This window comes from Photinus pyralis, unplaced genomic scaffold (genome assembly GCF_008802855.1).
Source record: "Photinus pyralis isolate 1611_PpyrPB1 unplaced genomic scaffold, Ppyr1.3 Ppyr1.4_LG1, whole genome shotgun sequence".
Taxonomy (NCBI): Eukaryota; Metazoa; Arthropoda; class Insecta; order Coleoptera; family Lampyridae; genus Photinus; species Photinus pyralis.
The window spans coordinates 14,273,120-14,300,910 of record NW_022170249.1 but is presented as its reverse complement, the minus strand read 5'-3'; the positions used below and the strand labels follow the sequence as shown (position 1 = coordinate 14,300,910).

Here is a 27,791-nt window from a genome sequence, read left to right as displayed (position 1 = left end):
GGAAACTCAAATTTCCTGACAGAAAGTAGGCATGAAAATGAGGGTTTCAGGACGATATTGGGTAAATAACTATTACTTAAATAATGAATATGATTGTGGAAAAGATTCTGTTTAGCACTCTTGAGCAGCCGCGGTTTGTACTCTCTCGCTCTAGGTGGGTGTTCGAATCTAGAGCTCAAGAGTAATAGTGCCTTTGCTGACTTGTAACGGGCGATCAAAAATGAGTTGCTGTCGAGTCGCCTTTGGAAGTTCAAGTTAAATACGATTTTCCATGTAAACAAAAATTTCAAAGGCGACTCGACAGCAACTCATTTTTGATCGCATAGTAGGTACTAATGTAAAGGAAGCATTTAACAATTAACTAATAGTTTTCAGAAGGGGCAAGACCATGTTGTAGGTGGGGCTGAACTCCGCCTGGCCACCCCTGGCTCCGGACCTGCTATTTCCCTTTACCCGGTTAAGGGCTTAACCATAGCACAGATAAATTGGGTATTTTATCTGTGCCCATAGCTTCACTCAACGGTAATGACAAAATATTGCCAGGAAGACGGAAGTAGATATTGATTTTAATTCGCTATCTAGATACTATTTAAGAGAGAAACAGATCACCTGTAGAGAAGCGAGTAGGTGGCATGTCGCAATTTACAAAAATGGAAACTACCTATACTGTCGCAAATAATCAAAATGCAATTATCGCATTCGCATTGGAAAAACGCTAAAGAGAAAATTGACCTTTAGACTTTTTACACGAAATTATAGTATTTTATCGAGAAGTTTAATGAGCGTTAATTAAAAATTGTATACGTCGACCGTCGAAATAATCTTATCGCTTAACAACTCCAATACTAGAAACGTCATCAATTTTCAACAAGATTTTTAAACAAATTTTTTTTATTATAAAACGTAGAGATTAAACTAAATCTCTTACGTATACAAGTAGCGTAATTGTTCCGTTACGGGTTAGAGAGAGATGAGGATTTTCCGCATTGTTTTGTTTAGTATGATAAGTTCAGATCAACGACGTGATTTGCACGAAGTGAGGTAAAAACGCATGTTACAAATTCCCAAAGATTTGAAATACGGGTTAGGAAATGAAAGGGAACGTGGGAGCGTGTCGGTGATGACGGCGTACGACGTATGAATAAAGTGAGTACGACTTTGTATCAGAAGGATGTAATCCGAGTTTTGTTGAAGCTAATAAGAGATAGTATATTGTGTATTTATCTGTTTTAAGAGCATGTACACAGACATAACACAAGGCCACGCCATATTGAATTGAATCAGTCGAATCAGTCGTCTGTTAATTTTGGCCTGGAGTGAAGTGGTGTCCCCCTCGATGGTTTTCGGCGTTTTACCTTTAAATTATAGAAATTATTAGGGGAACGTGTTGACGAAACTGCGGATGGTGGCGAGTAGAGACATTGTGTCGGGTGTTTTGTGTATGCCGGGTTAAATATGTGAAATTTTAAGTGAGAAAAGTATGTGTACATACAGGAAGATAATCGATTTGTCAACTCGAGGTTTAGATTACAATTTTCGGTGCACTAATTGACCTAAGGTAGGAGTTCTCGGCAACGTCATTATAATAGCGTTTTTAGTATCATTTTAAGCGTGTAACGTTCTCGATTACGTTCACGTTAATATTTTTGCACGTTTTTGGCGGCACGATTACTACAGGTTAGAAAAATTAATTGAGAGTATTCCATCCAGGCCGTTCACTCGTTTTTGTCGGGAGGTTGGTTAAGGGAAGACTCACGTCTCCGTGTAGTTTAGTTACACGCGGTAGTGGACGACGTGTGCCCTAGCTAGATTAGTGAGTTTTGATAATTATTACCGGTCGACTGCCGTACAAACGCGCTTATTAATTTCTATTGTTCCCATTACTACTTTCTCGAATTTTTAACGTTTTTCATAGTGCGTTGCTCAACAACGACAAAGACGGGCGCCCACGCTTTTCTAAGGGTTTACCGATAGCAATTGCAGTGCTCTTAATTACTTTTTGTTAAATGTTAAAACGAGTGATTGATAACTTTAACTGGAAAGCTTCCTCAACGTAGCAGGCAGATGGAAAAGATGGAAGTTGACGATGCGGTTGTCGATCTCAGCATAAGGTAATAAGCAGTTTTTATTTACTTAATGTACGCATTTATTTATATCACCGCCTTCTTATTACTTAATTTTTACTATGCAACAAGTGATGACACACGCATAGTGTGTTGACATTTACGTAATACCATACTTTGTCATGGACATTTACCTTTATCAACGTAATTTTGTCCTTATTAATCGATTAAAATAGACAAAAAAAGTCACACGCGCCATACACCTTTTGAAAACGCGAAGCCAACAAAAACAAAACAAAACAAGCGCATTGTATCGGCCGTCTATTTTATACTATTTTTATGGGTATTGTACCATCATAGTAATCAATACTCATATTTGTTGCCTAATTTTATTTCTTATTTGGTTGTCCGTTAGAGGCGTCAAGGTGGTGATATTTGAACTCGCCCCTTCTACTATGCTCACACACAGACGGTGAACTTTTTCTCCCGGTTCATGATTAATTCCGCTAACGAATGGAGTGCAATTAGTAAGTAGTTGTACGTCAAAGAGCATATGAAATTCGTTCGGAAGAACATTGTACCGACAATGCGGCAATGTTTGTGATAATTTTCCACAAGAAAATGTGTAACATCTTGACCAGTAGGCGAGCCAGTAAGATGATTTTAACCGCAAGTATATTTTGCGATTTTGTCCCAACGTCGTTTCAACGAAATTAGTTATTCAGATTGTAAGTAGGTATAATATCTGCAGCAGCCGACAATGCCGACATTTAAGACCGGTAAATGAGACTTCGAAATAGTCCTGTCGAGGTAACAATATTCATTTTTGGTGACCGGTGACCGCTTATGGAAGGAGGTAGGTACCAATGATACTGTCGATGTGCGTTGCCCCCTCTCGGTTGGTGAGCAATTTTTCCCAGTACCACCACTTTGTTTTTTTCATATAACATATTGATGTTTGGTGTTCTCCTGACAGCTCCTGAGAGCGCCGTAATTTTAAGAGCAATCGTCCTCAAGCTCGTCCTCAAAGAATTAAGAAAGGCCGCCACCGCCCTTGCTTGTCTAGTTTCGACGCTTAGAAAGGATGCACTTCTAGGTTACAGCAGAGGTTCTCAAACTTATCTCCTTTCATAAAACTGAAATTACTCACGCCCCCGGCCCCCCTGCCCCCTCATCCCGATTAAAAAATAAAAAGTGCTGTTACTACAAACGTAATTATTAAAAAATTACAGGGTGAGGAAAAATGTCATTTTCGAGAATACGTTGGCGTCCATTTATTTTTCAAAGATATCAACAAATAATTTTTCTCAACTTTCTGACGGTGCTAAAAAGTTATGGCCCGTAAAATATTATGTTTTTCAATCAAGTCGGATATTGCATCCATAACATCAACGGCTTTTGAGGTCGTTTTTAATTCATTCAAGATCTCTTCTTTTATAGCACATTAGGAACATCATATATCGCACACTGGCAACATTGCGCAACATCAATGCTTTCATCAGCACCGGCTTTGTAGCTCAGTGGTAGAGCGTTGGGCTACAAAACCGGAGTTGAGGTGAATTTTTCATCTGTGGCAGAGATGGGAATATCCCTAGATCAGTTTCGAGCATTCTGCCGGCTACTCCGAACTAGGTTTTCCTGCAGTTTTCGTAAGGTAAATACCGGAGTAGTATAGAACAACTTAAGACTTTCTGCAGGGGTACCTCTAAAAAGCAATATGCGGGTCACTCTGTAATTGGGCGTAAGCCTGTTGGGGGCCTAGAACAAGAGGAACAATAAATAAATAAATAAATAAAAAGGCGTATTTACAATACAATTGTACATAAAAATACCTAATATAATAATATTTTAAAGGTAAATATCTCGCGCGCCCCAGTTTGAGAAACACTGGGTTAGAATGTGGTGCGTATGGGGCCTTTCGGTTTATCATATGTAAGGCTAAAATCCGAGCTAAAATCCAAGGTGGAATGATGGAAGTTGGACAGGAATTACCGTAGTAGCTTAAAACGAAAACTGAACTAAAATTAAAATGTGTTATAAACTTGAAATATATGGAAATAAATAATAATTGAATAAAAAAAATAACAATTAAATTGTCACTTAATAACCTCGTTAATAGCGGAATCATTAAGACCCCATGGTAGGTTCTTAGGAATAGAGATTGAAGGGAGTGTCCTAGTCGATAATACCCGACGTTTAAAGTGTGTATGTAAAACGAGTAAAAAGTGAAGAAACGTTTTCACCTTAACGCATTTTCCATGAATTGATCAGTACATACCTCCCGAGCTACTTCCCCTCGTACTTCCCGAAGTGTCATGTAACGGATTTATGGGATTTATGAGTACATACAAAGGGAAATACGGACGGAAGTCGCCCTCATATTATCTCCTTAGCGCTTGTCAGTTCTGTTGATTATAATAAAACAGAAGAGACGATTTCAGTAAAATTAAAGAAAAAAGAATATCTTATTCATACCCCAAACATTTTGAGCTCCTAAACTAAAATATTACTGTACCTACGATTTGTTTGCACTTAAAAAATTATATATCTAAAAATAGCGCAGATATTTAAAGATTCAAAAAAACCGAAAAAACATTTTTAAAGTTTATAGAAAGCAAATTGAAAAATGTTTCTTAAAATTTCAAACTATAATTCGGAAAATTACACGAGAAATGCAGCAATTTATGGCTCAATTGCGAAGAATTTTTAGGAACCATAACATTAGATTAGATACACAACATTTAAGTATGTAGGTTACCTACTCAAAAATTAAAGAATAAAATTTCATATCTTATTCATACTTTGGGTTCTTAGACTAAAACGTATTGTGATTGTACCTGCGAATTAAAAAAAACTGTTAAAAAATGAGAAAATTTAAAAATGCGATGAATTCAAAAAATTAGAGTTGAATAATAGTAAAACTAAAAAATAAAAAAATTGACAAATTAGTGCAGCTATTTAAAAGGAGGAAAACACAATTTTAAAAATTATAGAAGACATATTGTCAAAAAATTCTGAAAATTCAACAATTTGGATTAAAAGGATATAAAAATTTAAAATACATAACAAAAGTAGTGGTGAAACCGAGGGTGAAACGCCCCTGATAGTGCCTACCAGGAACACAACCCCACGACAGTTGACTAAATCCTGGGAAAGGCGGCGACGCCAGGCATATGTCAAAGTTTCAACTTCAAGGTTATAAAAATTTAAGATACATGTAACTCCATTATAAAAGAAATTGAGAAAATTAGCACAAATTCGTAAATTTTAAATTTTATGACACAATTAAGTAGGAGAAATTTCGGAGTATAACATTTTAATTGTTTTTCGTCAACAGGAACAGGCCGAGAATTGGACCCTGTATATTTGTAATTTTTGAATACAATAAATAACCACGTCCCAAAATACGAAATAGTAGCAACAATAACTTTATTTTTAATGGAAAGCACAAAAATATATGTTACTGAAATTTAAGTGGAATAAAATGATAAGTAAATAATTTAATATTTTACTCAAATGTAACAGAAATGCTAAATTCCGAGCTAAATTCATGTGTTTCAGTGGTAATGTGATGTTAATTTCGTGAAACAATAGGTAAACTATTAGAGAAACTGGTGAACCGGCGACTGCAGTCATTTTTGGAATCCAACGATACATTGGTATCATACCAAACGGGTTTTCGACAAGGCAGATCAACAATAGATCATTTGGTTAAATTGAGCGACAACATCTTAAGGGCATTTGACAATAGAGAACACCTTGTGGCGGTCTTCTTCGACATCAAAGGGGCGTATGACATGACATGGAGGTATGGAATCCTAAAAAACATGTCAAAGTATAATCTACGGGGTAACTTACCTAAATTTGTCCGTTCCTTTTTGCAAGATAGGCGATTTGTCGTCAGAGTCGAAAACACATACTCACAGGAATACATCTTAGAGAATGGAGTGCCACAGGGGTCTACTCTGAGCTGCTCTCTCTTTGCAATTGCAATAAATCAAATAGCCTTAAGAGTTGCGGAGGAAGTTGACAAATGTTTGTACGTCGACGACCTCATGATTTGCCTTGCCGGAAAAACTGTTGGCACTGTTGTGCGAAAATTGCAAGATTCTATCAATCAAATTGCAACAAATGCAGACGCAGTGGGTTATGTCCTTTCCGAGGAGAAAACTAAAGCGATGCATTTTTGTAGGCTCCGTAAACCCCATTATGACCCTGTTCTGTTTTTGAAAGATCATATTATTAGTGTACCCAATGACATTAAATTTTTGGGGCTTACTTTTGACAGGGAGTTAAGATGGACTAAGCATTTGGAGAATCTTTTAACAGCAAGCAGGAAATCACTAAATGTGCTAAGGGTCCTTGCACATCTCAAATGGGGGGCTCATCCTAAATCGCTTCTTGCCATCTATAAGGCATTGATCCTGTCACGCATTGACTATGGGTGCTATAGCTATTCTACAGGCAGTTTCACGTTGCTGAGTAAGTTAGATAAAATTCAAAATCTAGCAATTAGATACTCCCTCGGGACATTTCCAACTAGTCCCATCAGCGCTCTCAACGTGGAAGCAAACATTCTACCGCTTGCTCTTCGTCGAAAGCAATTGATAATAAACTATTACCGGAAAGTATGTCTGAATGATGAACACCCCAATTATAATTTATTTACTGGTAGAACCAGACCTACACGGTTATATAGATCGCTAGGCGAAAGAGCAAGACAGTGCATAGAGGAGATGCAGTTACAAAATGATGATATATTAGATATCACGAAGGTAGCTGTAAAGATCTGTGTTTTTGAGCGCTGGCAGGAGATGTGGACGGAGACCGATACCTCATTAAAAAGAGTAAAACCAAATCTAGGAGCACTATTTTTACCCAACTTGAGTAAAGTTGATTTGACAAAGCTGTATCGGCTTCGGTTGGGACACACCGCTATCACGCATGGTTTTTTGTTGGCAGGTGGAGAACAACCGTCATGTGATAGATGTGGTGTCGAATTGACACCGGAACACATACTTTGGGTTTTTGTAAAATACACAAACCTGCGTGATGCATTGAAAGTTGATGAAATATGGGAAAACAATTTTAGTAGACATGATCACTGCAAGAGTTGTGTTAACTTTTATGCGAGTCGCTGGAATCTTCAACCAACTTTGATTGTTGAAGTGGAAGGACCTGCGATCACAATGAAAAGGGTGATAGGCTAATGGCCTTAGTAGCCGAAGCCTTAGGTGGGGTTTTAGTGAGTATACTCTAAGGGAGAGCCTCACACTACTCTGGAACTTCCTTCCAGAATGTGCATAAGGAGCATTTCCCCACCTACAAAAAAAAAAAAAAATTATGTTGTGTTTTCTATTAAAGATAAAGACATTGTTTCTAGTACTTTTTAAGAGTTATTTTTTTGTGTTTATAAATGAAAAAATATATAGGGTGTTCAATTTAAAAAAAAACTGTTACTATTGTCAATGAGTTATACTCCATTTGAAGTCAGTGCACCGATCGTTCCGGGACTTATCCGCTCATTCTGTATAAAACAAAATCATGGTAATCATGTCATATTATATAAAAATGAAAAAAAAGTTTAGCATCTCGTTTAGCATCTAAACTCGCATCTAAACATATAAAGTGTGAACATCATTTGAAAATCTCGTTGAAAATATTTATGACCGAATAAATAAATAAAATGTTATTACATGTGTTTTGTCAGTTTTGACTCCACCATCAGTAAGATCTTGTCTGAAAGAGAGACAAAACAAAATTCCGATCTTTCCGACAACATCAATTTGAAAACAATCGAACCAAAACTGTTGAAGAAGATAGGAAAAAACCTCGGAAAAAAACTGAAAAATCACCACGTTAATAAACCCACGCTCGAGGATAGCGCCTAGATGTCACCGAAAAATGCGCTAAAAACTAAATATGTATGTAAAATAAAAATTATGTCGACAGCATAAAAATTCCTTAAAAAGCTACAAAAATCTTCTCTTTCAACATTTTCAATGAGTTGACCCCCTTCCAAAAGGTAGACTTTTCAAAACCCTTCTTAGCTTGAAAAATGCTCGACAGATCAAGATGCGGTTTTCATAATTTAATTTCTCTTAATAGTACCTACTTATAGGTATTGTATTGAGCATCGCAAATTGGAGTTCGCCCGAAAGTATCCTAATCCCCTCGCTAATCCCCCTAAAAGTGACCAATTGTGGACACCATTCCCGAAAAGATCGAAGGTTTCTGGTACATAAATCTTTTGTCGCTTTGGCTTACTCCCAGGCGTACCCTGCCTTATCCTGTATACTGGGATTTTAAGCTCAAATTTGTTTTTTTGACGTAAAGTTTGCTGGAGCCGGTTAAGTAACTTATATTTTCCTCCATATTTTCGTAGCAAATAATTCTCGCGAAATAATGTAACTGTGATATTTAACTAAAAATGTCTTATGTTACGTTATGTAGTTAGGAAAGTATACCGAAGATGTACCCACACCATTGAGATGCTCGTTTTCACTTCAGTTTCCCTGGCTACTTACTGGTCATATCCGATCGCGCAGTTTACGCTAGTTATCTATAGATGTATTCCTCTGTAAACAAATGGCGTTAGTAGTGATAATAATTCACACGCATTTTTAACAAATACTGTGCCCTAATATTAGTATGACATAAATTAAAAGATACAAGTATTTGCTCTGGGTTTAAGGCTCGTTGGTCATATTGAAGTTGCTCCAAGACTATAGATGCTATTGAGCCAATTTCTACAATCTGTCGCTTTGCAGGTTTTTCAGAAAATGACCAACGTAGTAAATTCACCTCGAAATTCACTTTTTGGATGCCAACGAAAAATACCCTTTTGCGCTAGTAGGTAGGAACTTGAGATGCCACAATAAAAAATTGTCTTCCGCCCTTTAGTACTTGATATCATGAATTATTAAGTCTAAAAATAAGCACGTGTGAATAATTATCATTTTTAACATTTTTTTTCATTTGTTTACAGATTGGAGTTTTGTACCCTATTCTTGGAATAACCGCCTTACGTGAATCGTTAAGTATATATATTTATATTTTTAACGGCTCTACATAAGTAAAATTCTATTAGTTGTAGTATTCTATAAAATATTTCTAATATAAAAATGAATATTTCGAAGTGTTCGCTATGGGATTTTATAATTTTTGTGAGAATTTGTATGTTTTATACGAGGTTTTACTTAATCACTATAATACACTATAAACGGGACTATAACATTTCCATAATATTCATCTCCAAACCATTATACATTCCAAAAATACTTCCGAAATAAGAAATCTATAAATTGTATGCTACTGTGTCGTCGAATCGGAAACTTCCTTAATTAAATCGTCCATTTTTACTACTGTTCCTGTACAATTTAAAAAAATGCAACATTGAGTTATGCAATTTTTATGAAAACTAAAAACCTTTAAGATTATAGCTTTAACTCTTAATATAATCGATATTTCCATGGAGAGGTGCGAAAAATGGACACCCAGTATATTACATTCATGTGCAAAATAATTGCCTCGGGAATTGCCTTTCTCGGCCTTTATGTAATCAAGTTAAGTTTTATTATTTAAGTATTAAGTAATATTTATTATTTCAGCTAAACTTTTTCCGGTACAATTTAGTTTTGAAGTTATACTCATTTGAAGATTGATCCTTCGGGTTAGAAAGTGCCGCGGGCCTACTAGTAAGTCATCTAATTTCGCATGTAGTTAATTGAAAACTCCGGTGAAAATGTCGCAAATAACAACAAGTTAAAAAGTAATCGTAAACGATTTACATAAAGCGCATTTCCACTTGCATTCATTTCCCATTTGTAAGATGCAACTTCTGTTAAAATCGTAAAAATACGGCCACAAATATGAAAGATAGCGTTGCACATGGGCAATCCATTTTTGCCGTGCTTCTTCAAGTTCAGTTTATGAGAAGAATTTCATTTCAATGCAAAACTAAATAAGAAAGTTGGAGCTGCGCCTGCGCAAACCTAAATTTTGAAACTAATGTTAGATTTTCCTTTGTTCCAAGCGCCTAAATATCAAATTTCACTTAAATGCTTCCATAGATAAAAAAAAGTTGGCACTGCGCATGCGTAAAACCAAATGTTGAAATTGGCGTTTGATTTTCCTTTATTCCATGTGCCTATGTATCAAATTTCGCTTAAATTCTTCCATAAATAAAAAAAGTTGGCACTGCGCATGTGCAAAACAAAATTTTGACACTGGCGTTTGATTTTCCTTTATTCCATGTGCCTATGTATCAAATTTCATTTAAATACTTTTATAATTAAAAAAGTTTGCAATTCTGTTTATAAATGGTCAAGATGCGAAAAGGGCACTGAATTTTGAATCGATTCGACTCAACTTTTGGCGTTGCGTATTATATGGCTAAAGCTATGCCCATATTGAATTTCATGCAATTCAGTTAATAACTAACGGAGGTGTAAAAGCGATCGGACATTTCTAAACAAAGTTATCGTTCACACGGACAGATACAGGGACAGACAGACAAAGGAATAGACGGACAGACCAACAGACAGACGACAGACAGCAATACAAAATTATAAAAGATCTAGGATCGTTAATAAACGGCAAAAGTGTAAAATTATGGAACATGTAAAAAACGGTTTTTTGTTTTTTTACAATAACTTTTTTTGTAAGCGGTACAGAAAAAATTCCTTCCTTAGTGCAAGACTCGACACCATAACGAACCAAATAGCGAAAAAAGTAGAACAATAGCTCTTAAGATAAAGAACTAGTAGCGTCGCAAAACGAGAGGACGGACGGACGGACAAAGTGGCCACAATAGCGCATTTTTAGCGCATTTTTGAAAAAAATACGCTATTATATTCGTTATTGCTGGCAGGCCGGCTGTCCGCGTGAGTTCTCCACAACTACAATAGCTAGAGAATTCAAATTTTCACTAAAAGCTTTCTGCTATAGTGTAGATGTGCAGGCACTAGTCTATTTTGAGTTAGATTACTTGTGAGATCGATAATTGATGAAAATAAATTCGATATGGGTTTCGGAGGTGCTATAATTTTACCGTTAGATAGCGCTACCAGTATAAAAACTTATTATTTACTTTGTGATTTGTTTTACAAAATGAAGACGTACCGTCAATTGAAATTAAATAACATTAATTATTTAACGCAGCCAAAATTACTCCTGAGATCGATAATTTTAAATTTCGCTAATAAAATACTGACCTGCATTACCAAACATGCGCTTTAATCATGCATATGCTGATTTACAACTTGTTTTTTATTTTTGTGGAAATGCGCTAAAAAATTAACGATTTAAGACGATATTATACTTGGAATAATGCTTAGTTATTGTAATGGAACTCTACTTAAATATCATTATCGACATATCGAATCTTTTAATAACATTTAATAATAATATCGACCGAGATATGAAATTGCGAGGTAAATTGTTAATTTTTTGCGAGATTTTGAAACCGCTTCTCGTAAATCGCCCTGTATAGAAATGTGATAATTGCTATATTAGAAGGTAATATGTACCATTGCTCGATTTTAGCAAGCGGTAAAATTGTCGCACTTACGCAAGTTACGCGTATTATTTATACATAAGATTTCCAAATATTGAATCATGATTCTCAATTTTGTTGTAAGTATATCAACCATATGCAGCATATTTTATGATGTCGTACGGCAAACGAATTGTAGGTTTCAAAGATCTTAAAAAAACAGGCATTGCATTTGAAAAACAAAAATTGATCGATTTCCGATTAAAACTGATATGGGAAGTTTCAATGTGCGATACGATAGATCGTAATGTCACATATAAAATTATATTGGAAAAATTTTTCGTATCTCGCCAAAAAAAGAAATATTGAGGTGACCCTCTTATCTCGAACGCATTGTATAGATACTAAGTCACTCGCTAAAGTACATTATGTATTCGATTATGTATTACCAATTTTATTATTATAGCTACGAATTAAGTTAAACTATAGAATCATACATGATTTTATTTATATTTTAATGATGGAACAATATTTCTAATTTCTAATTTCTTAACATCTTAATAGAAGGTATGTATATTTGCCAACGTCTGGGTATATTTGAACTTGTTGATTTGGATGTTTACATAATGCAAAATATAACGTAATCACGCTAATTAAGTACCTATCAGAGAAGTTGAATGGTCGTGTAATAAGTGAAACATTTGATGAGATGAATCACTTACCATATACAATAATTCGTTGTACTAATTTATTGAGGGTTGACTAAAAAAGTATAAAAAGATAATCTTTTCGGAAAACCTTCACCTCGCCCTTTTGCACATTTTGACCAAAAAAGAAACGAAATAAAGTACTTTCGTGCTTGAGAATATCTTGGATGTGCTAATAAAGGTAGCTAGAGAATAAGGCGCACTGCACAGACGGACGGAAGATGTGCAAGTTTTAGCCCAAGGTTTTTGAAAAGTGCCGTGTACGCGACAAACTAAAAAAAAACCTGTAATAGTTTCGGCTCCTGTGTCAAAAAAGGTTTTTCCAGTGAAGTTTTTAATCATTTAAATAACATAAACCTGTCCAGTAATCGTGTCACATTTGAACTATGTTGTAGACAATGAAGGGTTAACACTTCTTAAGTATGTGTCTTAGTGGTGCGATAATGTCGTCACTTGTTGTGCTAATCGCGGTCTCATTGTGGATCACCTCCCTTGAAGCTAGTTTTATCTGTACAAGATCAGTAAATTGTGTTGACCATTGATCTATAGATCAAGTGACAAATTGACCGCGCACGATAAAAGAGACGTCATACGTTGTCAAACAACTAACGATTTTCTTATCTTTTTGTTGCAGTAGTCACAATCGGATTCCCCTGCCATCGCAGCAGAGTTTACTAATAAATAGCATCCCTACGAATAATAGCCAGCACACCCTTAGTTCGAGAAGAGTATTACGGCCACGAACTGAACCTCGTAGCTACGTCGAAAGTCCCGACGTCATCATTAACGGCACCCTAGAAAAACCTCGTACAAATGGTAATGTAGATTATAGCAGTGATTCTAGTGAAGGGGAAATGCCACCTTTAGCGCCAATTAAAGAGCTCAGCCCGTCTGAGTTAAAACAAAGGTAAGCTTTCTAAAATGGGAATTTATGCAAATTAACTGGGTTTTTTTTCTCTGTGCCTCCCCGCAGAGAGAGAGGTCTGCGTAGATTAAGGGAGGAACTTCGAGCGGAAGAAATGAAATTAGTTTTATTGAAAAAATTAAAACAATCTCAGCAATTAAAAGAAAATGTGGCCGTGTTGCCGCCGAGCATACCACCGTCGGCGCTACCACCTACCGGTTTACCTAGTGGTTTAAGTATAACACCTACGACAGTTAAGGTTCCAATTAATAAAGTTCAACAACCACCTACCGCACATTCCCGACATACGAGCTTACATAAACCGGGACAGGGAGGAAATGTGCCGCTTTTATTACGAGGGGTAAGTTTACTTCATATTTATTTGTCGCGTATGTGTTTATGAATCCTATGAATGAATTATCCTAGACACATTTTAGTTTCAACCAAGATTTATATTCGTCCAACAAGTAGGTTTTAGTATACGTTTTCCGAGACGTTTTCATAGCCAAGTGCTCTTTGAGACCTCTTGGGCGCTGAGGTCTCCGTCTGTCCCTGTCTCGAGAGTGCGAAATTTTAATCACGATATTTGATTTGGATCCATCGAGGTGACCGCTCCGTCAGCGAGATGTTTTGGGAGTAGCACTTGTACACTTTTCATGCAAATCAAACTACCCTCAGAAATAGAGACTAACAGCATAGTGTAATTACACGGTGCTAACAGGCATAGTATTAGTTCGCGACGCAACATTATTTGGGTGTTGTCAGGACGTATAATTTAGTGTATATAAATATTATATTCATTTACGTGTAGATTGAGTACAGCCTCGAGTACAGCGTGTTCCAAAATTCGAAGGCAATTTTTTTGAGTAAATTTTGATTCGAGTTGAGTCTGAAAGCGAGAGAGATGTAAGTGTATCAGTGACAAGATGAGTTTTACTGCACAAGAAAGTAGCCTAAAATCCGTTTCTGAATCACCTTATCTTATACAGTGTGTCCCAGATCGGGTGGGATTGCATGGGTAACTTTGTTACTATTAAGGATAGAGAATTGGTTAAATGGGCAATGTTTTGCAGTTTTAGATGCTTATTTAAAATTTCCTTTTGGAAATTCAAAATGTTGCATAGGTTCGACGTAAATTCAAAAAAACTAAAATTGGTCATTTCCTTGAATGTCTTATATCATCGAAAGTATAAGAGATATAAATAAAAGTTTTATATAAAAGTTACTGTCTTTGATACGTTTAATTTAGAATTGATGTAAAAAAAAATTCAAGATGGCTACTTTTGAGGAACATTTACCAACTTCCTAAAGTTAAATAGGCGCCATATGGGATTTTTAGATTACTTGATAGATTTTTTAATTCTCTTTTCAACGAGCCATCATAACATAAGATTGAAAATAAGATACCAGTTATATCAACGATTTTTATATTTTAATTAAGTAGGCTGTGATGAATTAAAAAAAACAAAACAAAATCTATTCGAGGCAACAAAACAATGAAAATAATTACATCTAATGTTTAAATCAGGGACGCACTCATGAGGGGGGGTTTGGGCATTACAACTCCCTCCAAAATTTTATATAAGCATTAGGTCTAGAAAAATTTGATTTTTATAACATCACTTATTGACTTATTTCATACTTACATACCTACAAATGGTGGTATAACTACAAACTATCCCCTCGAAAAAAGTCATGCCATTATCCAGTTAAAGACATTTCAAGACACTTCGCTTTATTTTACACAATGTATTACCATTGATGCATTGTGCCAGGTCACATTTTGTAGGTGGTTTATCCGCAAGAATATCGAAACTAACAGTTTTACCATTCCGAGTATATGGACAGATGAATCTTATGCTTCTAACTGCGAAGTGTTCAAATCGACATTATGAACACTACTCGTCACAGGAAAACCTACATGTTGTAGTTTCACACCAAAATCAAAAAGTAATATTTTTTTAAATTAATGTATTTTATGGCATAATGGGAAGTCATGTAATTGGACCGGTAATCTTCGATGGATCTTTAACTGCTCACCATTATTTACAAATTCTCCAATAAACTTCCTTAAAGGATTTTTCTCGACAACGTATGTTTCGAAGGAAGGGTTAGTTTATGCTACCTACCAACAAACTGGCTGCTCAGGTCACAATTCACGAATTATGTACAGTACATTAAATTATAAAAGTAAGTACTTAATTAAAAAATAAAAGTAAAGTGGAAGTAGCTACCACTACAATAATAATAATAATCATCAATGGCAACACGTTGCCTAAACTAAACTGTCTTGAAGTGTGTTTCACTAATAATGGCCAGTATTTTAAACATCTGGTGTAATTATTTTCATTGTTTTGTTGCCTCGAATAGATTTTGTTTTGTTTTTTTTTTATTCGTCACAGACTACTTGATTAAAATACAAAAACCGTTAATATAACTGGTATCTTATTTTCAATCTTATGTTATAATAGCTCGTTGAAAAGAGAATTAAAAAATCTATCAAGTAATCTAAAAATCCAATATGGCGCCCATTTAACTTTAGGAAGTTGGTAAATGTTCCTCAAAAGTGGCCATCTTAAATTTTTTTTGACATCAATTCTAAATTAAGCGTATCAAAGACAGTCACTTTTATATAAAACTTTTTTTTATATCTCTTATACTTTCGATGATATAAGACATTCAAGGAAATGACCAATTTTAGTTTTTTTGAATTTACGTCGAACCTATGCGACATTTTGAATTTCCATAAGGAAATTTTAAATAAGCATCCAAAACTGCAAAACATTGCCCATTTAACCACTTCTCTATCTTTAATAATAACAAAGTTACCCATGCAATCCCACCCGATTTGGGACACAATGTATATTTCGAAATGGACTCTGTATATATTTTAAAATTTATGTAATTTATGAGACCGTGTACTGGAGTTCGCTGTATTTGGAAGATTTAAAAATACGCAAAAACATATTCCAACTTTTGAAGATTGTGACTCCTTTGTCTGCCCGTCCGTCCCAATGTCTGTATCACTATCAGATCTTTATCTTAAGAGCTGTTGCCTTCGAGTTTTTTTGCGTCACTGACGAAAGAAGTTATTTAAAAAAAAAACTATTTGTTTCACTACTCGCAATTTTTTCTGTTTTGGTCTGTTTTATTGATTTTTTTGTAGATCCGTATTTTAAAAAAAGTTGCCCCTATAAAACTGAAACGTGGAACCTAAAATCTAATCATGCCAGCCTATATCTATAAAACTACGCTTTTTCAGCTATTTGCAAAGAAGTTTTTTTTTACCGCGGGGTATACACTTTTTTGGATACAGCAGCATAAAAAACTTGTTATATGTATTACATAATGAAATTTAAGAGAAAAACTCAAATTTAGGAAAATATTTGTGTTAACTAATTTTACAATTTTACTAGTCTGCTTAGAAAAGACGTTAATCTTTTGTTAAATTCGTCCAAACACCTTTATTTGTATACAAAATTATTAAAAATTTGCAACAAATCTACTTAAAAACTATGAACAGTGGCGCCTTTGGTGAAGGGGATTTTTCCGGTTACGTAACTAAGGAGGGGCCTTGTTTTGTGGTGCAAGGTTGTGTCCTGGGATTTTTCCGGAAACTTGGCAAGAAACGGCTAAACGGACGGACTCGGGCGCCACCAAGCGAACGGTCGGTGTTGGTAGCGTCGGGTAAACTCAACCGGAGAGACGGCAGCTAGGAATCGGACGGGTTCAGAAGAGAGCAGCGGTCACTTCGGAAAAACTAAAATAAAATTACGACAACCTCCTTAGCGGGAATAAAACCCACAAAACACAAATCGGCGAAAAAGCAATTGCGGCAAAGCAAACTATATTCTTCCCTTAAAACTCGCTTTATAATTAGTGAAACGGAAAGCAACAAAAAGCTCATCTTGAAGTTAACGGAGCGGTAGCAAAAGTTCGCTAAAAGTCAATTCCAATAGAAAGACACGGATGTACTATCATCTTTTCATATTTAAGACTTTAAACCTTAAAATTAATTATTTCCAGTGTTATTAAAAATTAACGGACACCATAATTTGATTGTATGTACTATTGACAAGCTCTCATTGAAATTTCGTGGGTCTATGTTGAACGGATTCGGAGTAAACAAATAAATAGTGGAGCGGCCTTAGAGGCCTAATCTCGGGCCTAATAGTTTAACTACTGCAATTTTAAAATATTTTGGAACGATTGTCGTCAAACCATCGAAATTTGCGGTAATTATGACAGACGCGCCTGGCCGAGAACTCATTTTCACTTTGTGACCACCGTTTTCTGAAACTGAATTCACGATATATTTGCACTTGCAGAACAAAACATCCGGTGTTAATATCGGATTATTCTGATTGTGTTTATAGTTGACTGGGTAGTGTCAAAAGTCTCACGTTTCTTAACACCCAGATTAGGATTAATCTCCAATCTCATACTTTTGTGCAACCGGTCTTTAAGATTGTAGCTACCTAGGTATTGTATCTTAGGCGGCGAATATGATCTTGATTTTCTAATACTTCCTAAATAATCGACAACAGCAAGAAAATCTTGGGGTCGCTAGAAATAAACTGTTGACACGATTTCGATTTATGTAAATCAATTCCTCGATCAATTCTAAACTTTGGTAAATTATGTGGTATTATTGACTATGCATTGTTTAAATGAAGGTGAAAACCTTACATAGAATTTTCAAACTCAAATTTGGTAGTTGGCGCTATTATTTCTACAGAGCGTTTCAAAAGCAGTCCACAGCCCCCTCTCCCCCCTACCCAAACTTGAAAATGTGACAACCTGTATTTTATTCGATTTTTAGAATCTATGTTAATTGAGATAAATCTATTAATCTTTGAGATGAAGGGTGTTGAATTTTAAAGCAAGTCTTAGGCTTGGTGCTTGACGATCGCGATTTTTATTTGCTGGCAATTGACAAATCATACGTTACACTTTTTGCCAAGGGAATTGTACCTGCCGACGTGTTGAGCACCAAAATGATGATTAATATAGTAAATCATAAGTTCGCGATGTATTACACCGTTCTCCCAAAGAAATTGGATCATTAATTAAAATTTCCAATATGGGAGATCTAATGGCGAACAAAATAGCAAACCTAAATTTTGAGACTGTGAGGAGAGGAGGGACAGTAGCACTGCAGTTTTTCGTGAGAAATTGAATATCCGTTGAACAATTAATAATAGATGTTTGCAACCCGTCAAGATATTCTGGTTTTTACGATTATGCTAATTTAGTCTTCTAAAAAATGACCGAAAATACACCGCTAATGATATTGCAAGATGGCTAGTAAAAACGCTGGATTTTTAATTTGTTTAAGATTATCACATGTACACTAAGCGATAATTGAGCATGCTAATTTATTCATTACTCAAAAACAAAAGGTATTTGTGTATTGTCAACCTTTTGTACAAACTTGGCGTCGTTTATTACGGTGCGTTTTATGATCTTCAACCTTCCATGTCGCCATGGCATTTTTACCAAGGTATGTATCAATAATCCTGTGATCGTCAGATAAATAATTTATCATACACATGCTCGATTTCTTTCGCAATCGCGCTATTTCTACAACGCACCCATCGAGTGATTACAGTGGAATACGTTTTTTTCTCAACACATTTCATACCTATTTTATTTGGCAATGCTAATGAGTGCACGTCGGCGCGTTATCTATTTGTGTCAGCATTAGATAAAGAATTATTTAAATAAAAATTTTGTAACTACGTGAAAATGTAATTACTTTAAAAGAATAAGTAATAAACTTCCCAAAAAGGTTAAGAGAAAAATACTGGTCATATAACTACATTTTTGCATAAAATTTCAATAAGAAAGTCTACACAATTAATTAGAAAAATATTCAAATTAAGCCACTTTGATTATTCATGAATTATTTAATTTTGAGCTGCCCAAAAAAATGTTGACTTTTTTTTGCTTTACAGATATGCTCATATCTCCCTTCAATCTTAAAACTGACATTTGTCGGTTCAAGATTAAGCGAGAGAAAGATAAAACGACCCACTTTATTACAAATTTGTTATGGTATATTTTAAATCAGGATTTTGTAATAGCGATTTAGAAGACTAGACTTAGAGGTTTTGAGGTGCAATGGAGTTTTGCCACGCCAAGTTCAAAATCCCCATTTTTTAATGTTTATTCGTAACATGAGGTTGCAGGGTGTGTTTCATGTTCTCCGTTAAGATTTCGGAAATTGTAACAAGAGGGGAAAATTCGTCGAGTTGAATGGCCCTAACAGATTTGAGATACAACGTAGCGTTAAAAAGTAAAAACAAGGCCTTTTTTATTTGTTGTTCGTGGAAGTTTTGATATGGGAAAGTTTTATATATTTCTCAGGGCTAGTTGAATAAATTAATTAAAGAAATTCAGACGACAAACTTTTTTCAAAATTTTTATTATTATGTGTACTGTTGAAGTTTTGAGTACTTAGTGAAAAGTTTGTAATAAAAAGCTACAGTTTTAGCCAAACTCGCTTACTCGTTATGCTTGAATAGCGTTGAGTGCAGAGTTTAATCAAAAAGGGGATTTAGCTGACACGAGGTAAGTTATTACTCATTAGACGTGAGTACTATTGAGTAGGTACACAAAAGTATATCGGTAATTTTTCATAATGGTGAACATCTTTACAAAGAAGGAATTTTAAAATGGAATGCATTGGGTTCGCTCGCACCAGGGCGTAGTATTCACGGTTTTAATTTTTGTTACTATAGGACACAGATAAGTTATGCTATTCTGGACCTTTTACATTATCCGTGAGCTATGAAAAGAAAAACGATCAAATATTTTACTCCCCCCTCTCCCCCAAATTCCAAGAAGAAAATGTTATGCGTTTTGTGTAACCATACCGCTTTTTATAAAGAGACTAGATACAGTGCGATGTTTGCTTTTGTATTAGGACGAACGGGCAGATTTTTCCGAGGATTTTTCTAAACTTTTAAGGCAAGCTGGTTCCTAAAAAAATTAAACGCACATCAAGTAGACTGTGCATCCGTATACTATCTACCTACACCCGATCGGCCGAGGCGAAAGGGATTTTTTATAGGAAGTTTGCGAATCTACCTCTATTAAAACGTATTTTATAAATTCATTTATTCTACAACAAACAAGAATAATTCGAAAATTAAAACTAAACATTGTAAGGTAGATTTAGTACGTAATTTATTTAAATATTTATATAAAGTTAATTATGGACGTTCACAGGAACTCACATTATCCTTTTATAACAGTTAAATTATATTTATCACAATCACACACGAGCGCGAATTTCATTATTTATTACTTACTTGCATCCATGACTAAAAACAATTCATTTTGCTTTTAGAAAAATTTAAAAGATTGGCATATCATATTTCACAGAAAGAACGCATCACATCCACTTTCATTCCTTATCCTCAGTAACTAATTCTTTATCGGCTTGATTACGCCTTGATAAAAATGTTTGTGTAAAACTATTAAAATGCTCAAGTAGATTGAGCCCCCCCCCCCAATTAGAGAAACTGCCCTGATAGTATCCACCTACGGATTGCCATACTTAGTAAGGGGAAAGAGGCAAAATTAAAACGCGTGTGGATTTCATATAGGGGACAAAAATAGCACTAACCCTGAATTACTCCTCTCCATAATCAAAGTCAATCTGTGTAATAATTGGGCAGCGAGACATATTTGCACCTCGTAACACGTGTGTTTTTTACATATGGAGACGCTGACTTTACTTTTCAAAAGGAGATAAGAGCTACATATTTTCTGCATTTTTTTTTGGAGTTGGTGATTGTTGTACGGCTACACTTTCAATTTCTTCCACTTAAGCTATTATCCTCGGTATTATCAATAATTTTCCGAAAAGAAAATCACCTTTGTCAAACAGAGCATATTTTCAATTCTATCATGAATGATAATGGTCATTAGGTATGTACTCAAATAAATATAGTGATAAACTGTGGCCCTAATTAATACCATTGTGCCCGTAAATGAGGCCATTCATTTAATTATTTGTCCTTTTTTTCACGTTTGTTAAGCTTAACTATTCTGTGGTGCGTTTTTGTAATTAGTAATACTATTTTTGGAACTATTATGTTTTTATCGGGATCTTAGTTTGTGGTTGCGACGGTTATCAGATAAATTTACTTCTGTAGACGATTAATAAAAAAAAATAGGTGAAATATATTGAGGTTGAATGGAATTGTTTCTTTTTCGGCCACTATATTTGCAGAGAGTCAATGTGTATTCAAAACCTCCATTTGGATGTATTTCTTTATCTGTATTATTAGGAATTGGTAGTGCAATGGCCCACAAACTTTGGCTTCATTTGCTGTATCTGTAGTTTAAGACCGAGGGTTCATTCTTAGACTCCTTTATACAAAGTGTGCTGCTGCAGAATTTTTCCTTGTAAAATTACTGCAACTTGCAATTTCCTATCAAAAACTGGGTACTGATTGCGACTGAATGTGAATGAACTTGAATCCATTTTGAACTTGAATCCATTTTTGACAAAGCTGTTGTATGTAGTTAGCTATTTGATTGTTTTATTAACTCTAGCAACATCCACCTCCACGATCAAGTATGCATGCTCCACCATTATCGGGATCACCTCTTAGTAGTCGGGCAGCTAATCTATCAGTACCTCAACCGCCATCCAGGAGTTCTCTGGGACGTTCCTCATCAGGATTTCCACTTGGTGTAAAAGATTTGTCACCGTCCGTAACCATTACACCTGCTCCGCCGCAACCGATAAAGGTATAATTGTAGAATTTCAGTTAATAACACAGAGAATCGCCTCCTTTAGCTCTTGTCACTAACATGAAACTTAGTGTAGTAGTGTTAAGCTGTACCTACTGTTTCACTCATTTAACAAATTATTGCATTGCTACCAGAGCGGAGGTGGTATAGATAATAAGAACATTGGTGGCAATTGCGTCTCACAATCGAGCCAGTTGTCTACATCAGAGCAGGTAAACAATCTTATGTAATAGTTACACGGATTAATCGAAACTGTTCACAATTTTGCTTTGCATAACATTGCGTTACCTTAAAAATATTTAGTCCATAGTTAAATGGAATTTGTATTCTTAGGACCGTTCGAGAGCCGAAGATAATCAAACGCCCGCACAAAGACAAGCTGCAGCTAAGTTAGCACTACGGAAGCAGTTGGAAAAAACCCTTCTACAGGTTACAAATATTGGAAGTATTAACTAATTTTGACAATTATCAATTTAGATTCCACCACCTAAACCTCCCCCACCCGAAATGCATTTCATACCCAATCCAAGTAACACCGAATTTATATACCTCGTCGGACTTGAGCACGTAGTGGACTTTTTGACAAAGGATACAAGGACGATAACTCCGCCCACACCTTTCCAATGTCATCAGTGCAATTCAGATTTTACCCCGGTTTGGAAGTGGGAGAGTAAAGGGAAAAGCAGAGGTAAGTCAGCTTGTACTCCTGGTGTGGATTAATGTGGGTTACTTGCAGGGAAAGATTTGCGAGTCATTTGCGAACAGTGTGTTACTAGTAATGTAAAGAAAGCTTTAAAAGCAGAACACACAAATCGACTTAAAACTGCCTTTGTCAAAGCTTTACAACAGGAACAGGAAATTGAACAAAGACTGGCTCAGGTAAATTAACTGTTACAGCTTGAATCAGGAGTGCACTGTATTTTAATAAGTAGTCGTTCATTTTATTGTTTCCATTTGTAGAGTTAAGGATTTGGATGTAAATTAGTTTGAATTAAAGACCGTGACGGATTTGATTAACGATTTTATGTGCAGAATGGGGTGTTCACAACGTCAAGTAGTCCTGCACCGTCGCCTGTTACACCTGAGGCGGTCGTTCCTAAAGCGGTAACACCTCAACCAACACCTCGACACGCACCCACTCCACCAGCGCCACCAAATACACAACAAACTCCACCTCCATCGCGATCATCTCATCCCAGTTCTCAGGACAAGTTTGCTCAAAATGCGGCAGCTATGCAAGCTTTACATCAACAATTACTTAGAAGTATGTATAAATAGCTGCCGGTATTTGTTGATGGATTATTGGTGGTAATTTAGTATACTACAAATCAATGCATTATATTCTTTACAATTTGATAGTAATGAACCACAATAGCTGTGAACAAGGATAAAATGTAAACTGAATTATACCACAAGGGTTTAAGGGTTTAAACTCTTTCATATAGATTCATTATCAAAAAATGAAAATTTCCCTTTATTTTCCTTCAAATTTGGATAGTTAATTGAACAATTTGCTTGTCAAATCACACACTTAATTACTGTAACGGTTAGAATATAATATATGGATTGAGAATGTATGATGCTCTCTCCAAATTTTTTTTTGTTGGGGACTCATCATTTGGCTTTCAACGCCGGGCTCTTCGCGCTATTATAGGAACCCCTTAAGGTGCGTATACATATGCGAGCCGAACCGTTCGCGAACCGCTCGCGAACCGCTCAAAAACTGTTCTTTGAAATTAATTTTACAACGAACTTCCAACGATCCATGGAAAAGCCGAACCAGCCGCAAACCACCAGCAGTCGGCTGTGTACTTCTATATATTGAACATGTCTTCGCGCGAGGAAATTTACACTATTATGGTTATGAGCAGTGCAGCTCTCGTGATGGGTAGTTTGGCTAAAAAAAAGAGGAAGCAAAGGCGTTGGTGGCAGACACCTCCATTTCCACGCCTATTTCGCGCCAAGCATCTTCTTTTAAATTTTTTTTAAAATGGTTAACATTTTTGGGGTCCCACAATAAAGGTCTACATTTATAGATGTTTATTAACCGCAATATATTTTCCTCGGGCCACTCCATATTTATAAATTACCTCGCGACCGGAATAAAAACGACGAACCTCGCACAAACACGTCCCAATGTGAACTGCGAATCCCTTTGTGTTCGTCGAAAAAACCGACAGGGAACGGTTCGTCACGAACCGCTCGCGAACCGTTCGCGAGCGCTAACAAATCCCGTCCCAATCTAACGAACCAGTTGTTCGCGAGCGGTTCGCGAACGGTTCGGCTCGCATATGTATACGCACCTTTACAGAGCAGATATCAAGAGTAAATTCAGCTCTTTGGATATACTCACGTTATCATGCTGTATATACAGGGTGATTCCAATTTGAGGGTCACCATGGGGATTTCGGGAACTGAAAGAGATAGGTAGGTAGTTTAAATTTGCCAAAGTTGCGTATTGTGATGCTTAATAAAATGCAGTTTTGAAACTTAAAAAATTCCTACTACTTTCGGAGATATCCGGAAAAATCCGAAATTTTGCAAAATCGTTTTTATTTTTTACTGAAGTTATTTAAAAAGATATTTAGAAATAAATGATACATTATTATGGCCACTTTTGTCTTTCTACAAGATGCTACTTTTAAATTTTAAGTTTGATGTTTCGTCTCCAGTCAACCATCAACAATTTTGTTTTTCCTTATGGAAGCAATTTTTACTGTCATTTGATGTAGAATTTTTTTCTGATTTAAAAAATGTAAACATGACTATTTTTTAGTCATAATTAGCGCTATTAATTCGTAAAAACGCAAGAAACTATGTACGTACACTATCCAAGGTTTATAGGCAAAAAAGAAAATATTTAAAAAATTTAAAAAAATTGTGATGTTTATATTTTTAACTCTCTTTTGAATTCACTATCAAATGACCCAAAAAGTAAAAATTACTTCCAAAGAAAAAACAAAGTTGATGATGGTCAACCGGAGACGAAACGTTGGATCTAAAATTTGAAACTAGCATCTTGTAGAGAGAAAAAAGTGGCCATAATAATGTGTTATTTATTTCTAAATATCTTTTTAAATAACTTCAGTAAAAAATAAAAACGATTATGCAAAATTTCGGTGTTTGCCGGATATCTCCGAAAATAGTCAGACAGTTTACTTTATTTTTAAAGTTTCAAAACTGCATTTTGTTAAGTATCAAAATATGCAACTTTGCCAAATTTAAACTACCTATCTCTTACAGTTCCCGAGATCCCAATGGTGGCCCTCGAAATTGGAGCAGCCTGTATATTCGTGTCTACTGTATGCTAAGCAACAATCACATTGCTATACTCTACTAAATCAAATCCACAATTACAGTACTAGGGGTGGTGAACTGGTGAGGCGTCATTATATGAGATTGCAATATAATAGATACAGTCCTCTCTTTTTAAACAAAGCCTAACAAAGTAGTAAGGCTACCATCCAAAAAATTCAAAATTAAAATTAAAACATTTTTAAGAAAACAAAGTTTTTACAACATTAACAAGTTTTTGAATTGTCAATGGTGTTCATCCGATTTCAATGTAAGTTAGTCTTTAAATGTATTTGTCCATTGTTTTTTATCTATTTCAGAATTTACGTTTGTAAACAACAAATTTTTTACAGAGAGTCTACTGTATTGTATTTTAAAAGCAATTAACATAAATTAAGATAATTACTGTGCTGTGTATGAGAACTATTCACATGATTTCCAAGTTGTGAAGACAAAATCACCCAATTTTTTCCCTGTCTTGTAGCATTGGATGTATGCCTTCGAATTTATTCAATATTACAGTGGAGTATAGGGGGTTTTGTATGTATTTTGTATAATTTGATATCTTTGATTTTTTGTGGTCCACTCGAAACTTGGAATGGACATTTAGTTTGGATTCATTATTTTTAGAGATATTCAAACACCAAATTTCGTGAAGTAGAGTAGGAATTTTAGACAAAAATTTCCAATATACTCAGAAACCAACATCGATATTGGTTTCATTTTTGTATGTATGTATTATGACTGTTGAAAAAAGCGGTTTTGGTAATTTTGGGGGGGGGGGGCATAGTCTGCAACAAAGCCTTGAAGTTTTATCTGAAAAATAATGAAACTATAATTTGTACAAAATTGGCATGAAAAGATCTTTATTTTGTTATTTTTGATAATTATGTCTTATACAATTGATGAAGATAACAAGCGGTCAACTCAATGAAAATACTTCAAAGTTTTGACAAAAATTGATTTTAATTTATAAAACAGAAACTCCAAAACTATGCAGCAAGATTGACAACTATCATGTAATAGTTTACCCACCTGCCAAACATGGTCTGGCCAGAACAATTAGTGAATCTTATTTTGTAAACACATTACTTTTTATTATTATTTTGATTTTTTACATACAAAATAATGTTATAGTCATTACTATTTCATATTATCTTTGTAGTATACTAACATTACCAAAAAATGTATCCATACTACACCATCAAAACAATACTTTTTCTGTTCCATTGTGATACACGGTAATCATTTTAGCAGGTGGACCTCCAGCAGCGGCGCACATGTTACAATTTTCGCCTCTCTTCTATCCCTATCAGCTAGCAATGGCGCAAGCAGCAAGTACCAAAGGTGGCACACCGAACCTTGCAGACTTGCAACGGGCGGCCGATCTGCAGAGGCAGTACCTACTGGATATGATACCACCACAAGCGGGACGGCACAATTGGAAAACGTGATTAGGAAGTGATACATTTTAGGTTTATTATATTGGTGAGTCTACGTTAGGTTTTGCGTTCATTTATGGAAATTTAATGCAGTTCTTAGTTTATGATTTTTGTATGATAAGTGAGTGTATATATTTTGAAAGTTATGTACAGTAGTAAGTGAATCTAGTGATTATTTATTATTCATTATGACAAGAATTAGGTTTGATTTTAAATTTATTATTTATATAAAATGTGATTAGATAGCAGACAGCTCACCTCTGACTTAGACTGTCACAGTCTGTACAAACTATGCCAAAATAGGAAAATCTGGTGAGTAAGTATACTCACGTTTATGTTTGAAAGGAGATGGAGAGTAAAGTTCACATTGTCTGCAAATGAGAGTTATTTGCATCAAAGGCTATCGAAGGATAATTTTGGTTTACTAGTACAATTTATTTCATTTTTATGATGGCAAATACAAATTTGCATCTGAAAGAACTGAGAGTAGGTAGATACTGAGTACATTTGTGGGTATTTTAATTTTAAAATCATTATTTTGTACGTTGTCTGAGGTTGTCCTAATATAAAATCAAATTTTATGTCAAGTTTGAGATTTGTGCAGCTATATCCAAAAAAGCGTACACATTTTTGAGCTGTACAGTGACCGTAACTAATTTAATTGAAGTATGTAATAATAAATTTTTGCACGAAATGTGTTTTTTTTTAAATGTGCAAATAGTGCTGTTTTAAGACCGTACTGTGTAATTTTTTACATTGTGTGCTTCATACTATTAAGGAATGACTTTTAAAGTTCACTTCTAGTGCTAGGTAGAGTAACATAATTAGTGCTTTCAAATTTCCATATAAATTGTAGTCAATTGTTTTCTCGGTACTCTTGTAAAAAGATCGACAGGTGATGTTAATTTTTTGTGAATAGTAAATTGTATGGAGTACATTTATGTGTTGTTGAACTGGACAGGCCTTTAGACGTCTCTTACTGTAAATATGTAGCACACATTTTTCTAAACGCCTTTTCAGTACTTAACTAATCGAAATGTCTCAAACTTTGTATTTTATAAGTTATGTACAATTATTGACGCCCAACATTTTGAAATAAAATTGCTCATAACTTAA

General features: G+C 35.1%; 1 protein-coding gene across 4 annotated transcripts; it reads left to right on the top strand.

Annotated features, from left to right (window-relative positions):
• Window positions 1-1,272: 1,272 nt before the first annotated feature.
• On the top strand, window positions 1,273-27,791 carry LOC116175418 (transcriptional repressor p66-alpha). Of its 4 annotated transcripts, none has more exons than XM_031493542.1 (10): window positions 1,274-2,111; window positions 9,052-9,098; window positions 12,901-13,173; window positions 13,240-13,531; window positions 21,739-21,936; window positions 22,273-22,368; window positions 22,417-22,627; window positions 22,676-22,818; window positions 22,972-23,203; window positions 26,488-27,791. In XM_031493542.1, exons 3-10 carry the CDS (start codon window positions 13,121-13,123, stop codon window positions 26,685-26,687), a joined length of 1,425 nt encoding a protein of 474 aa, XP_031349402.1. In that variant the 5' UTR covers window positions 1,274-2,111; window positions 9,052-9,098; window positions 12,901-13,120; the 3' UTR covers window positions 26,688-27,791. The 4 variants fall into 4 exon arrangements, with proteins under 4 accessions (XP_031349392.1, XP_031349402.1, XP_031349409.1 ...); XM_031493549.1 differs by having other exon boundaries at window positions 9,052-9,103; XM_031493532.1 differs by lacking the exon at window positions 9,052-9,098 and having other exon boundaries at window positions 1,273-2,111.